Source organism: Chroicocephalus ridibundus, chromosome 2 (genome assembly GCF_963924245.1).
Source record: "Chroicocephalus ridibundus chromosome 2, bChrRid1.1, whole genome shotgun sequence".
NCBI classification, from domain to species: domain Eukaryota; kingdom Metazoa; phylum Chordata; class Aves; order Charadriiformes; family Laridae; genus Chroicocephalus; species Chroicocephalus ridibundus.
In genome coordinates this window covers 65,501,607-65,516,800 of record NC_086285.1, presented here as the reverse complement: position 1 = coordinate 65,516,800, position 15,194 = coordinate 65,501,607, and the positions used below count along the sequence as shown (strand labels likewise).

The window sequence follows — 15,194 nt, the reverse complement described above, 5'->3', positions numbered from 1 at the left end:
GGCGGCCCTGCCGCTCATTGGCGGAGGCGCAGCTGGTCATCGGTGGCGTCACGGGCAGCCCGGGGCCCGCCGCTGCTGCCGGCCCGCGCCCCGAGTTTGCGGAGCAGCGGCGGGCGGAGGGGCATGGCGGCGGGCGGAGCTCGGGGCGCAGGTGGGGAGGTGGGCGGGCGTGTTGCGGTGGCTCCGGGGGAGCGGGGCGCGGCGGGGAACCGGCGGCGGGCCAGACGCGGGCGGGTGAGGGAGGCCCTCTCAGAGAAACGACCCGGCAGCCGCGGGGGCGGGCGGGGGTGCCGGTGCCCGTGCTCTTCCTGCCTACCGCACCTCAGCCTGGCGCCCCCGGCCCCTGGCGAGAGGTCTCAGCCGCCGCCCCTGGGCCGTGCCAGGGCCGGGGTTCCCCCTGTGAGGGAGCCGGTGTGAGGGCGGGAGCGTCGCGCCGGGATGGGGCGGCGGAGCGGGGGCGGCCCGGTGGAGGTTCGCTAGTGCCCGGCAGGCGGCTGGGAGCGGCCGGAGCAGCTCGGGGCGGAGGCAGGCTCACGTCCCGTCCCGCTTCCCAGGTCCCGGCCCAGCGAGAGAGGGCGCAGTCATGGTGCCGCATCCCATCCAGGAGCCCGTGCGTGGCTGAAGCCCAGCTCCGCCGCAGAACCGCAGCGGAAGGCGATCCCTCACGGTGACTGCCCCCGGGGCAGCCTCCCCGCGGCACCTCGACATGGAGGCGGGTGGCCTGGAGTGGCTGCTGGTCCCAATGCACCAGCTGGTGTCGTGGGGCGCCGCGGGGGCCATGGTGTTCGGCGGCGTGGTGCCCTACATCCCCCAGTACAGGGACATCCGGCGGACACAGAACGCAGAGGGCTTCTCCACCTACGTCTGCCTGGTGTTACTGGTCGCAAACATTTTGAGGATACTTTTTTGGTAAGTTGGTTTTCTGTGTGTGTGTCTGCCCAGTTCTAAAGGCTCTTTCTTGCTAGCTTTGATTTGTAAAGCTTTGATTTGGAATACTTGAGGAAATAACGTGTTTTATGTAGTTCCCCCGAAGATGAAAATACTGTCTTCCCCTAAGTGGGTGAATATGGATTGAGTAAAATGTACTGGGCTCAGGAACAGTCTGTTATGCTTGCCAGATCTGATTATCAGTCCTCTGATGTTCCAAGATGTAACTTTTTAATTTGTTTGTAAAGAAAAGAGGTTTATTCTAAGTCAGATTTTTTTTTCTTGCTGACTGTATTTTACATTTCCCTTGCCCCTCTAGCTCTGTTCTCAGAATGAAGGCCCGGGTCCTGCACGCTTATTCTAGCATCTAGTTGGTATTGATGTCATTGGGACACTTGCCATATGTTCTTGCATTTTCCTGGGATGCCAGCTGGCTTCAGAGGGGGTTCATTTCTAGTTGTGCACAACTACATCTTTGATACGCAGGCATAAGGTGGGCTGTCTTTCAAAGCAAATTCTTTTTGTTTTGAACACTACTTTCAATATTTAAAAGCAAGTTTGTTTCCGTATTTACATCTTGTGCTGCTGGACAAAGAAAATGTTATTAGGGCATGATTTCCATGAATGAATTTTATTAACTTATATTCCTCATTCCTCTTATAATATGGATGCTACAACACTGGGACTGTACTTGAGAAACCAAAGATGAAATAGTCTGGGAAATTACTGCAACTAAGAACGGTTATTCTAAGAATATTTTGACTACAAAATACTGCTTCGTAATCCACAAAGAACTGACAGGTAATGGGCTACATGCTTTTGTTGGTTTCCAGGTTCTTTTTAAAGCTCCTCTGACTCTTTAAGTATAAGGAGCTTCCTGGATTCTTCTACAGCAAAATGCAATGTGCATGTGCTGTGCTGGAGTGCAGAAAACAGGAGGGGCCTGTTTCGGGGACCACAGCTGGGAGTCAAACTGAGGAGTCATCACTAGGTCAGAGCTACTTGTTGCATTGGATGTATGTTTTCCTGGGGAGAAGTGTATGGAGCAGCTGTTGGAGAATGCAGAGAGCAGAAAGGGAGTAGAGGAATTGGCAGGGGGAGGAGAAGTGAAAGATCTGAGTTGGCAATTTGGGAAATAGAAATTGTCTAATTTTTTTGTTTCACTGGAGGTAGTTAAAACATACAAATGATTTGCACCTGAATGGACATGCTGGCAGTTTCTAGGTAACTCAGGCCAGTGCATCTGTTAAATGAGACTTGGACTGTAGAAGAATTGAAAGATCTTTAATTTTAGTTGATTTTAAGTATGTCTAATTCAGAGATCTGCGAAACAATAAATACTATATGTAATGAAAAGTTGTAATATAAGCCAATGTTAAAAGGTTTGACAATACTTCAAAAGAGAGAGAATGCAGTTATATTGATAAGATTATGTAACTTTTTTTACTGTGAGTATTTAAGCCACATAATAGTATCACTCCCTGACACATACTAGCTCTGTGTAGGCTCTGGTGGTCTTGGAGCTCGGTGATGGCATGGAATGACTTCATGCAACACGTGCATAGGTGTGTCTGGCTTCAGGGGGAACGTAAGGCATGCTGCTGGCTTGTGAGATAGCCGCTTTTCCACTATGGGGAAATATTGCAGGCGGGAGCCTGCAGAAACCTTTCTGTCTGTACTTACAATTAATCATATCTTTCTAGTTCTATTGAACTAAAAGACGGAAATGATGACTTGCATAATGATAATTCAGTGTTTGCTGACAGAGTATTTTACTTCTCTACTTATAAAGGTTAGGCATCCCTGGTAGTTCATTATAAACGCCAGTAAGTCATGAAAGCTGCAGATGAGGGTGGCTTTTATCCTTGTGCATATGGATGATTAAAGGAAGATAGCAGAGCAAGAGCCTCTGATTTCTCTGTACGTTTTTAAAATGCACCCATAAAGCTGCTTGGGAATTCAATTTTTGCGTTAGTTGTTTAATGTCACCTATGGCTGATGTGTTATCTGGGACACAGCACTCTAGATAATTTGACATAAACAGCAGAGCTATTTTAATGTGTATGTAATATTCATGGGAGGGAATTAAAAGATTTTTGTTTGTTTTGTTTTAAATTTATTAAATAATTTGATCCACTCTTGTGCCAGAACAGAACTGTTCCTACAAGTAATTTTGTTTTGTGTATAATTTTTCCCCAGTCTGACTTTCAAAGTACCAGTTGATGATGACTCCTTCCCTTTAGCAAACCAGCCCAGACCTTAATCCAAGTCTCTCTTCTGAGAACTTTACTGACATATAGCTGCTGCCTTCAGTTGTTTTCAATTTCTCTTCATTACCACTGGTTATTAAGCATATGATTTGTGCCAGATTCATCCCTTCTGACTTCCCCTCCACCTTAATCCAAAAATAAGTACTTAAAGTGGTAGGCCTTAAAAACTTTGAAGTTCTAATAGTGTTGCTTTCCAGGCCTTAATTATTTCTTAGGATGGCTCATAGTTTTTTGTTTTTGTTTGTTTTGTTTTTAACTTCAAAGACATTTCTGTAATTCGTTTCTGTTGTTACTTCCAGATTTTCCTTCAATTTCATATATTCTTGAATTTGAGGCTCAGAGAGTGGAATTTCAGATGCATAGACAACAGGAACAGACAGTTCCTGCCTTTTATGCCATGTTTCCTCTTTGTTTTCACTCCTGAGTAGTGCTAGTCTTTCTTTGTCACTCGTAACAGACCCAGTCCCACCTTTCCCCTATGGCTCTGCTATACTTTGTTCACCTCAGCTGTGGGGGCAATTTCCTCATTTCCAATTTGTGATTGGAATTGGCAGATTTCACGTGTTCATAGAACTGTACTTTGTTCTCTCAGAGGTGTGGGGTTTTTTTTGTTTTGGTGGTGGTTTTTTGGTTTTTTTTTTAATGTCTGGTTTTGCAGTGGGTGAAGTTTGACCTTTCGTATCCCCTTCAAATAGAGTATTTGCTTCCTAACCTTCTTGGCACATTTTGTGTGTCAATAGAGTTGCAGCTGTTGTATTGCCCTTTGACAGTTGCCAGTGAACAAAGTACTGCTGAGATCAAGGATAACAAACCTGTTTCCAGTTACCTGTTTTCACAATTTCTCTTCTTTCAACTAGACTCTGTCCAATGGTAAGCCATCTTTTAAAGTCAAGGGGACTCAGTGCAATGTCTCTCTTCCTTGTCTTCCACCTAATCCCTTAGTTTCAGAGCGTGCTCAAAGAACTTCTGTTTGCTAGTGATGACAGTAACACATTATCCATTAAGTAATTTTTTCATGCTTCTCTGTTTCACAGTGTCTCAAAATGTCATCTTTAAAGAGATGTTTCTGCTTTCACTTATCTGTGTTTGGCCTTGTTTTTTTCCAACAATGAGTTACATGCCAGAACTTTGTGGAAAAGCAGTGGGAGAGGATGCGTCTGCAATAATGAAAACTGCAGATGGGTAGCAATAGGCATGATTCCATTTGCTTTGTTTACGCACACGTGGCTTTTGTTTGGGAAAAAGAAAGTAGAAGTTCAACAGTGCAAACTTGTGGTTCAGTGTGTTGACTGTATGTGAAGTCTTTGGCCCTTTTGAAGAGGATTCTGAAAAAAAAATAATTTGAAAAGTAGACAGTCTGTGCTTACAGCATCACACAATGGGGTCTTCGTTTACCAGTGTGAAAAGTAGGTTCCGTGCTGTGACTAGAGTTGATATCAAGTTAGCTTTATTTTTAGTAATATTGTATTGTTATAATTTTTTATAACACTTGAAAGCAGTGCTTATTTTGGGGTGCCATGGTAGCTGCTGGTCATGATTTATGATTGGTATCTCCTGCTCCTTTGTTCTAGTCCTTCTGCTAGTGTCAGTGCTGCTTCTCCTGTCTGCCTTCTCCAGACCCCATAGGTCATTGTTTCTCACTCTCCACTCAGTTCAACTTCTGGACTGGTCAGCCAGAAGAAGGTCTATGCTGGGGATGAAGAGGAAGGGGCAGTGCAAAACTGAACACCTTTGTAATTCTGGTACATATGAAGATGTATGGCATCCTCCAAAATATCTGATAGGTTTTTTTTCCCTCTGCATTTTCAGTAAAACACTTCATTACCATTTTTGTTAGCTAATGTCTTATTGTACTTGCTAGAGTTATCTCTGATTTCTTGTTCAAGACTGGTTGTAAAATATCCAAGGGATACCCTGTCTCTTACTGATGCTTGAGCTTAGAGGTGGTTAATCATCTGGTTAAGCTGTCCTAGGCTGTTTTGAAGTTGTGGGCCAGCTTCAGAGCACACCATGGCACTTGATCTTAGTTGTGACCAACTTGGTTGGTCTTGGTTCGTGTGGCCTGCAGTCTGCCAGCTGACTCGCTTTGCATTGTCATGATCAAGAACAGGAACAAGAAGGCGGGTGAGAGTTGTGTAATCAGTTGGGGGTGGAGGATGCAGAAAAGCTTGTGAGTTCCCTCTCTCTTCCCCCCCTTCTTTTTTTTTTTTTTTTTTTTTTTTTGAAACAGAGCTTATGATGAGATAAATTGTGGTTTCTTTTAATATTAAAATCAGAATAAATAGAGGAAAGGGAACTGCAGATTTCTTAGAAGTCAGCAGTAGGCATTTTTGTTTGTATCTTGAGTAAGTTCAGCCAGAAGTAATTATGCTTCCTGCTATTCTCGGATGTTTTTGGCCTTTTTTCAGTTTTGCAGCCCATAAAATGTTTTATGTAGTAGTGTAATATGGTTTTCCAGGAAGACAATATTCTTTCCAAAAGTGTTGAGATGTAATTCTGTGGGCCATTGGCCTAGGCCTCATATAGCAACACCATAGAAATCCAAACAACAGGAAATAAAACTGTCCAATTTCGGAGCTGTTATCACAAAACAGTGGCCTTAAGACAAACTGTGGAAGCAAGTTCTGACAGTCAGGGAAAAGATGAAAACTACGGAGTGTTTTGAGCAAAGGTAATCCTCTACCCATTCCACATCCGTTCACCTTCTGAAAACTGTAAAGTCAGTAGAACTGGGAGCTCTCTGTGGCAGAGTCAGTGGAATAAGCTCCCTGTTGTGAGTACAGGTTTACTGAGACAAGTATGCAGCTGGAGGTAATTTGGACTTGCTGTTGTCTGGGGTAGATTCCTACATATTTATTTATTTTGCTGTAACACCTGCAGTGCTGCAGGTCCCTGCTATCTGGGACAGACAGCTTTGGCTTCAGATAGTGGGCCAGTGGCATCTGTTTGTAGGACTTCCTGTGGGAAGGAGAAACTTTTTGCTTTTAAGACTTCTGTTACTAAAATGAATCTTGCCAGCTTTTGCCATGTGGGGAAGGTGGGATGATGGTATAAACCAAGCTGACAGAGTGACTACAACTTTGAAAGGTACATATGGCCTGCTAGTAGAATCTTGCTCAGATATTGAGAGCAAAAGTGTTATGCAATTCCTCCTCCTTTTTATGCATGCCAGAGAGCAAGGATAAAATGTGCTGCTCTTTTGTAAAGGTAAAGTAGGATTTTGTATGCTCAAGTGAGAAACATGTTTTGGGTGCTGCATAAAGTCCTAGAAGTTTACGTGTCAAGGAGAAACTCATACCAAGAGATCCTGTTGTAAAGCCAGACTGTTTCCTGTTCTTTCTGCTGGCGTTCTGTACTTATACGGGCTGTCTTTCAGGACAGCTGCCATGCTGCTACACAGCGCTGTTATGGCCCTGGTGCTGTGTGCAGTATCTCGCATGCTGTCCATGTTGCCTAGAATCCGTAGCTTCCCAAAGAGCTGGAAAAGTTGACCCAGAATGCTGAGGCCCGTAGTAGCTTTGGTGGTTTCCACTCTTGCAGTGGGTTGGGGTGACAGTCATCTGGTTGTACCAACGGCGGGCAGTTTCTTTTCAGATACATCTTAGGAAAGGTGATAAGCAAACCTTTTGTGTTTGGTTGAGATTGGGCTTCTTTTGTGCAATCGGCATTTGCTTTTTTGAGTAGGCCTGGGACTGGAATAGCAGGATTATTGCAACAGGATTGAGTTGTACCGATTACCTAGTTTTTTCCATGACTAGTTAGTCTCTGCTCTGGCTTGAATGTTCACTTCTCTTGCCTTCATCACCCTGAACATGCATTAATTGTTTTAAGGTTGTTGAGATACTAATAAAATGTAACACCCCCCACCCTTTGTTCTTACAGTATTAGGTAAACAGTGGAAAAACTCCTTATCTCTGTAGTCTGACATGTGAAGTCTGAGTTCCCTGAGTACTGCAAAAGTCGTGGTTGTTCACTTTGTCACATAACATTGCAGTTGTGGGTGAAAATGTATAATAAATGATGGTGACGCCCTCATCCCCAGGACTTCAAAGTTGTTCTTTTCTGTGAGCCCGGTCTAGTATCCTAAAGCTCTTCATCTTTCTTTCATAATCTACTTTAATGTTCCTCCCCTCCCGGCTCCTGCTCTGGCAAAGGTAGGAATCGCCTCTTTGAGGCCGAAAGTAACCAGAATGCAGAACAGTGTGCTCTCCCTGCAGGGATGGCATCTTGCAGTGCTCCTGGCTCAAGCTGGCTTGAGGAGTCTTAAATTGGATTAGCGTTGCTTTGGCAGGCCCTAATATCAATGCGAAGTAGAGTAGACAGCTTGGAGAGGTATTTGTTTCCATGATCCTGAGCAAAATGAGTGTTCTTCCTTTACTTTTAAAGCATCAAGGACCCGACAGCGGTCCTTGACGCTGTTATCCCCTTCAGTCATGTTGTCTTGGTAGTGTGGTGTAGGCCATGCCCTGTTTACTCTGCCTGTTGGTCTCCGTGGCAGCTGTTTGATTTCCTGTAGATGCGACCTACCTTAGAGCGTTGTGTTGCCTGCCAGATTCAGTTTGGGGAGATGTATTTCACGTGAGTATGTTTTGTTGTGTAACCTTTGTCTTTGGCTGAAGGGTTGTGGGGAAAAAAAAAAAAAATAATCTCCACAGGTGGTGTGCATTGTTTGAAGTCCCTATAAGAATTTTTAAATTTCCAGTTTACCTCTCTCGTGTGTTGTGAGTTTTATTTTACTTTTTTTTTCCAGTTTTTAAGTGGTAGAGGATCTGCAGCAATACTTCCAGTCTCATTTCCATGGAGGCTGTGGTGATGGCAGATTGTTATGATCAGACAGCAGGTGGCCATGCTTATGCGTGTTTGTAGTGGGTGGATGTTTATACCGCAAGCAATACTTCTGTGAGGCACCCATTAGTGAATGGCCAATAATCTCATCAGCAGGGAGAAACTAACCTTGCAGCAACCTGCGCTGGATTTACCATCATAATAGCTTCTAGTTTATTGTTCTGCTAGCTCAGTCCCTCTTAAATACCTTGCTATATTTTTACACGCAGATATATTTCTAATTGGAGGTGGTTTTTATAAGCGTGATGTAAACAGCTTTAACTGCTCTCTAATTCTAAGTAAGTCTTTCCCTTTTTTTTTTTTCCTCATTCCCCGAGTAAGAGAGAAATATAACTGTAATGAACTCCAGTAGTTCAGGGGATCTTGGCCAAAGTCAGCAACGCAGGCTGAATGAGCTTTGTGATCACGGGCGTGGGGCATAGGGTGGGCCAGACTTTTGTTCTTCTCCCCTACATTTTTCCCTAGTGCAGTGAAAGCTTTATCCAGAGAGTATTCTGCCTGTGATTACATGCATCGGTTTTGTTCTTTATTTCCTTCTTCATAGCATCCTCCAAATTTGTTATGATAATGGCTCTCATGTGGCCCACTGCAAATCCATTGATGGTAGAAAGAAGTGAGGAACTAAGGTACATGCAACTGCTCTTCTTCCAGTTGCTACTGGTGGTGTCTTTGGCAGTGGTGTGGAGGCTCAAGGCATTGTTGTACTTTTCCTTAGCTGTACGCCATTAGGCAGGAAATGCTTGGCCGTTTTAATTAGTGTGGGCTGCTTGGCTGTTCTGCACAGGAAGATTTCCAAGGAAGCTAGTCAAGGACTTTCTAGTCTCTCTCCTGTGCCTTATTGACTCGTAACAAAAAAATATCTCTGTGGTGAAATGACTACAGTAGAAATGCAGTATTGTGTGAGAGAGCGTGATGGCGAACCTAGTTGTTTGTTAAGAACACGGAGCTCTGATATGGAAGTAGCCCAAGCATAAGAAACTCTATTTTGCCGGGGTGCTTACAAAGCAGGAACTATCAAGAACAGGGCAGTGGTTGCCATGCTTGTGAGGCATGATGGAGTGCTCAGAGAATGGCGTTAGTAACTGTGCTGTGAGGAAATTTAGAAAGCCTGTGTGCTTACGGTGCAGGCTGAAGAAGTTGGGGGGCATAGCAATGTGTTTTCACCAATTCCCTTCCTCAGCATCTCTGTCTTCAAGACATAAAACCTGGCAGAACTCAGCACAGAGAAGCAGCTCATGGTGATGTGCGTGCAGCCTTCCTATTGTAAGTCTAATGTACTTTGAGGGCTGCATGAAAAGCTTCCACCCTTTACCCCTAATGCACTTACTGAGTGTGTCTGGTAAGGGTTGCTGAGCTTTCATCAAGTAATGCAGGAAGAGGAGCTTGGAGCATCACTGGTCTTCACTGAAGGGTCTCATTTTCCTGTGGCAGAACCTTGTGCAATCACATAAGAGTAAGCTTTTCAGTCAAGGTTGGCCACAATCCAAGTTCATCTCTGTGTTACGTGCAGGAAGGGCTCAGTAGTCCCCACCAAGCATCATCTTGCTTGTAGAAGAGCAAGCAGGAATTAAACAGGGAGGAGGGGAGACAGCAGGAGAGGACAAATTATGTACATTCAGTTCCTGCGTCTTTTGGACGTTCTTACTTCCCCCAACCTTGGTCCAAATTAGACACAAATTAATGATTTGGTGTGTTCTGCAGACCTGGTCTTTCCACTCAAATGTCTAGAGGCAGACAAAGCATAATACTACACCACCACCCTCACCACCACCCTGCCCCCCCCATCCTGGGAAGTAGGAAGTTACTATATTAACCTAGCAAGCTAATAGCTGTGGGTATTTGTTTCTTTACAGGGTAAGTGATATTGTTTTCATGACTTCACTTTAAAAAAGAAAAATTGAGTGAGGTAGGTTTTGCACGGAAGTCCTTGTGAAATCTATGGAGTGTGTATGTGAAGAGGACACATAACTGGTATTAATGCAGCATAACTCTCTGGTCCCTCTGTAGTGTGTTGACCACTGAATGAATCTGCTGCTCCTTTCAAAATAATAGGTTTTGTGCTGGCTTTGGAAGCAAAGACTTAAGCTTCTCATTTCAGAATTTCTAGGATCAGTCCACAGGGATGTTGTAATAAAGTTCTTAAATACTCCTGCAAAGGGATTGTGACTCTGCTACTGTATGTGCATCTAGATTTGACTGGTGACTTTCTCTTCTTCAGCCTTTCATATCTGTTACTATTAGAATTTTCTTTTTCAGATGCTTAGATAGGATCAAAGAATGAAAGTAACCGAGTACAACACTTGTCATCTTTGAGATGTTTTATATATTTTCCTTTCTTTTTTTTTTTTAGGTTTGGAAGGCGTTTTGAATCCCCTCTTTTGTGGCAAAGCATTATCATGATCATTACTATGTTACTGATGCTGAAACTGTGCACTGAAGTACGTGTGTCCAACGAGCTAAACATAAAACGCCGCTCTTTTGCAGGTTAGTGACAGGAACTGGCTTTTGCAGAATGAATCTTTTTGAAAGCATGGTGCACTGTATTTTGGTCAAAAGTTCTGTCTGAATTGCACTTCAGTCTCCTTTCTTCATAATTCAGTGTAGCGCTTCCTGGACTTCTTTTTTGAAACTGTTTTTTTCAAGATAAATATGTAAAGCTGTAATTTTATTTCAGATGGGTCTTGGTTCAGTCTAGAAATCGGAGTTCTCTTTAGTATTTCACGCCGTGCCCCAAATATAGAGCTGGCTGTTATGCCATTGTGCTAGCCTGGATATTTTTTTTTAAGATATTGGCCAGAGTAAGAAGTTATTTTCTTCAGCTGTGCTTTCTACTAAGTTCTTAGGTATGATCATACACTATTATCTGAAATTTTATTTTGCAATTGCAAACACTTGTTTCTGTACATAGTTTATTTTCTACTTACTGAGTTATTGGCTGTCAAATAGGAAGTGCTGTCATATCACAGTTGCCAAATTATGTCTTTTTGTACACCATTTCTTTGGGCTTTAGTGTGGGATTAGTTGGGATTTATGGGAATTTTCACGTATTCTTTTATTTTGGATATTTGTTAATTTTTAGGCATTGATAATTTCAGTCAGGGCCAGAGTACTGTTCTTTATTTAATGAAATGTTGAAGCTTTTTGGAAGGTCCCTGATTTTTTTCCCAGATAAGAAATGTGAGAGGGGTAGTTTTTGTCTTTCTCTGTGTTGGCTTTGACTTACAACATTTTGTTACAGCTTATTACCAACAAGAACAGAATAGATGCTGTCAGCTTTTTGTCAGTTGTTTTGCCAATATGGATATATAATTTATTCTCTCCATCTGTTCTCTTCCCTCACTCGCTAATAATTGAGGGTCTGATTCAGTTCCAGATATCCACAGCCATCATTAGAAGGCAACATGTACTGGCTGTGCAGTAGGGTAATTTATCTAATGGCTAAGGAAGCTACTTCCATTTCCATTCATTGTGGAGTGTAGTGTGAAACTATTCAGGTAAGTGAATTCATGTGGGAGAGGAGCACTCCAGCTCCCAAAGAGAAGCTGCTGTGTTCACAAGAGTTGTTAGTCTGGCAGGATGAATGACTTAAAAACTACTTTCAGCCAGATTTAGCAGCAGTTAAAATCCAGGAAGCATTTGGGAGGGGCACGTGTGCTTTCTCCCTCCTCTGCTCTGTGAGCTAGCAGTTTGTGAACTGGCAGAAAGGTTTCTCTGTTTGCCCTTTCTGAGGGGAAATTATCGTCATACACATTTACACACACACTCTTGTAGGCTCCTGTGGTAACCTTTGTACAAAAAGGGAGGCTATTCAGTTTAGTATGTATCCCTCTTTAAACAACTCTCCCTGGAAGACATACAGTCTCCTAAAGGATAATCAGTCTTTCCCTTACCAGTAATGGAAACTCCTCAAGGTTGCATTGTGTCATTTGATCCTTTTCCCTGAAACTCAGCTCATGTGTTTAATTAGCTAGAGAGACTGATTTTGCCTACTTAATTATTTGTTTTCATCAGTGGGCTTGCATCCTCCCACAAACTTTGAGAACAGCTAAAATATTTTTCTTAGCTATGATTGATTTTTTTAGTAAGGCAAACTATAATGCAATGGCTCAGAATAAACATACAAATGCACACAATGCTACTTTCAAAAGTGGCAGAAAGGTTTGTATTTCAAGCACAATAGGAGTAGGAGTGAGATTCATGTTTCTAACCCTACTCCTAATCTTATCTCTTAAATTTTATGGTGATCTTGGCAATCTGATAAATCTGTGTACTTACTTTCTTTCCTCATAGTTTACTGGGGCAGTGAGAAGGTAGTTTTGAAGTCAGTGTTTTTGACTCCTCTTAGAATCCTGAGGGGGAGGTGCACAATTTCTGTATGATAATATGATTTATTATTTCTCCTATGGCAGGTCTTCAATTTAAACATTCTTCTTCGCTGTCTTCCCTCTGAATGTTTCTGCGAAATAATCCAAAATATTTAGGAAGTGATTAGACTAGACTATTTCAGGGGAAGGGAGTTTGCTGTTTTCTTGTATTACTATTAAATGCAGTATTTCCCCCTCCGTCACATTAATATATATTTACTAGTGTGTGTTGAATTGTGTGGAAGTTGCCCTTTTTTCCCTTGTTTTTTTCCTTGTTTTTTCCCTTTTTTCCCTTGTTGATGAGGTCCCTTAAGTAGTAACTAGTTCAGAACGTTTCTGATAATTTCTTGAAGCATTAAGGAACAGTATTTCCCAATCCTGACACGCTTGTTTCATATTCTCTAGCCTGTTCTGTGGTGTTACTGGGTTAAGATACATATCAATAGCAATTCAGAACATAGACATAAAGTCATGCAGTTGAAACGCTTGTACTTTCATTTATAAGATAACTATCATAGCATGAAAATTACAGTCTTCCTGGACTCTTTCCAGTAATATTTGATTATTTCTTGTAGGCTCTATATGGAGAACTTATTAGGAAAACTCTTGTAATCTTTTATTTTTTCTCTCAGTTATTTCTCGGTTATGGAATTTCGCCCCCTCCCTCCCTCTTAGCCTTGCAAAGTGAAAGTAAATTGAAAGTGGTGGAGCCCATCTTGTGCTGCTGCTGCCTTTTTGTTCTGGATAAATAAACTTTATCCTTCAGTTACATGTACTGATTGAAGACGGAGTAAGTCCTCTTAAGATACCCAACTGTTTTATTATATTTTACACTTAGACTATATAGCCTGTTTTTAACTTGACTGAATTGGGGAAAAAAGCCCAACAAACATACAAAACAAGAAAACAACAGAAAAACCCCTACTTTATTTTAAAATAATCTCCGACAATAGGACAGTTCTCTCTCCTGCATGTGAATACTTTGAAAGCTATGTGAAGGAGTCTTCAGATGAAATCAGCAGGCATGAACAATACCTCGTCATCTTTTATCCTTTATTCAACACCACTTTAATTGCATCTTGACTGCTTTACTTGCAGATCTCCTGGTACCATTGTTGCGGTAACAATAGCTCTTCTTAGTCATTGCCCACTTTTAAGTTGGTGTCTGTGCAGCCATATGTAGGCTATGTTGTTAGCTCAGCATGGAAAGGCTCAAAGTTCAGTGGTAGTTTCTTTTGTTACAGTCGGTTTTGATCAATGCAAAGTAGTATTTCTGGGGCATGATAGTGCTACCATGCTAGAGAGTAAACACTGAAAAGCAAACTGTGCGCATGTGCTGTGTCTGGACTCAGGAACCAGGACCTTTTCAGGAAGCTGAAGCAAGGTGCTCACAGGTACAGACAGGTAAAACATCTGGTCACTCTTGAAAATGTTGGCAGGCCAGTTGAGTCTCTTCGTATTCTTGGAGAGACAGACGCTCTATGAAGAATTCTCTTTTTCTTTCCCCAAATAAGCCTTCCACCTTTCTCCAACAAATACTGAATTTCAGTTATGCCCAAGGCATTGTGACAGATTTTGAGCACCCTGAATGTATGAACTATACTGAAAACCAGGGGACAGCGTTTGTTAAAAAGGGGCGCTCAGACGCCTCTTCTTATAGTAAAGCCCAGACTCCTTAAGTAGAACATGGGCTCTTGTGTTGTTACATGAAGAGGATTTCCTCTGGTCATTCATCCATTTTTGTCTTCCTTCCAAGTGCTGGTTGTCTTAACCTGCTTTATAACTTGTATCTTATTATAGCACTCTGATCCCTTGTAGATCTCTGCTTTTGGCACTGGAAAGCACTCTTGCGTAATACATGGTTTTTAACTGGCAGAGGAAGGCTAGAGTGAAAAAATTTAGCATGCAGAATGGTTGCAGATAGGGTCTGCTCTGTCTTTGATACAACTGGCCTTAAGCTCAGGCTTTTTGAAACTATTTCAGAACAGCATTTTCCACAGGAGGCAAGGCAACTGTATTGTCTTAGCTGATTATACATATTTATCTACACAGTCGGTGTTGCTGAGGTAACAGTTTGTTTTCTCTGATCATGAAAAGTATGTAAAGTAAGAGTTAAGCTGTCTGTTTCACTGGTTTTTAAGTGTTCATTTTCTCCCTCTAGGTACATTGCTGTGGTGTTGTGCATTGACACTGTTCTGGGACTTTGTACTGATTGACCCTATGTTAACATCACGGGGTGGGAGCCTTATAGAAAGCATGGAGACTAAAATTTCTGGCATGTTTTGTTTTGGCTGTTATCTTTTTTTATAAGCAAAATGTACTAACTGACTAAACTGTAACTAAAAGACACACTGCTGCATTTAATCATACAAGTCTCTCTGTCTTTCCTTCCTTTTTTTTTTTTTTTCCCCTCAACTGTTTTTTATGTAGCTGCAGATAGTAAGGATGAAGAAATCAAAGCACCTCCAAAGAGATCCTATCTGGGTATGTACTGTACAAACCCATTCTGCATGAAGTTGTCCTCTCAACTATATATTTCATGCTTTGCCACTTTTTGCAACCATTTTTTAGAAATGATTGCATGATCATTTCTATAGACAATGTTTGCATTACCTTTTCTTGACATACTAAAACCTGTTGCATGATTGTTTTTATTTTTTTTTTAATTTTCCCCTCTCCACTTTTAACTTTCGTAGAGGAAAAGATGCTTTCAGTTCTATTTCATAAACCAGTTTTTTGAAGACAGTTGAATTCACTGCATTGTGTATCTCAATGATACCTTCTTTTT

General features: G+C 42.2%; 1 protein-coding gene across 4 annotated transcripts in view; it reads left to right on the top strand.

Annotated features, from left to right (window-relative positions):
* Positions 1–15,194, top strand: part of SLC66A2 (solute carrier family 66 member 2) — a 68,718-nt gene continuing 53,524 nt past the window's right edge. For 2 of the 4 annotated variants that reach the window (XM_063325782.1, XM_063325780.1), the window contains exons 1-4: positions 1–151; positions 555–909; positions 10,393–10,526; positions 14,837–14,890. In XM_063325782.1, coding sequence (XP_063181852.1) covers positions 707–909; positions 10,393–10,526; positions 14,837–14,890 — 391 coding nt within the window. In that variant the 5' untranslated portion in view covers positions 1–151; positions 555–706. Of the gene's footprint in view, positions 160–554; positions 910–10,392; positions 10,527–14,836; positions 14,891–15,194 lie in introns of all 4 variants that reach the window. The other 2 variants (XM_063325781.1, XM_063325783.1) reach the window with 2 other exon arrangements.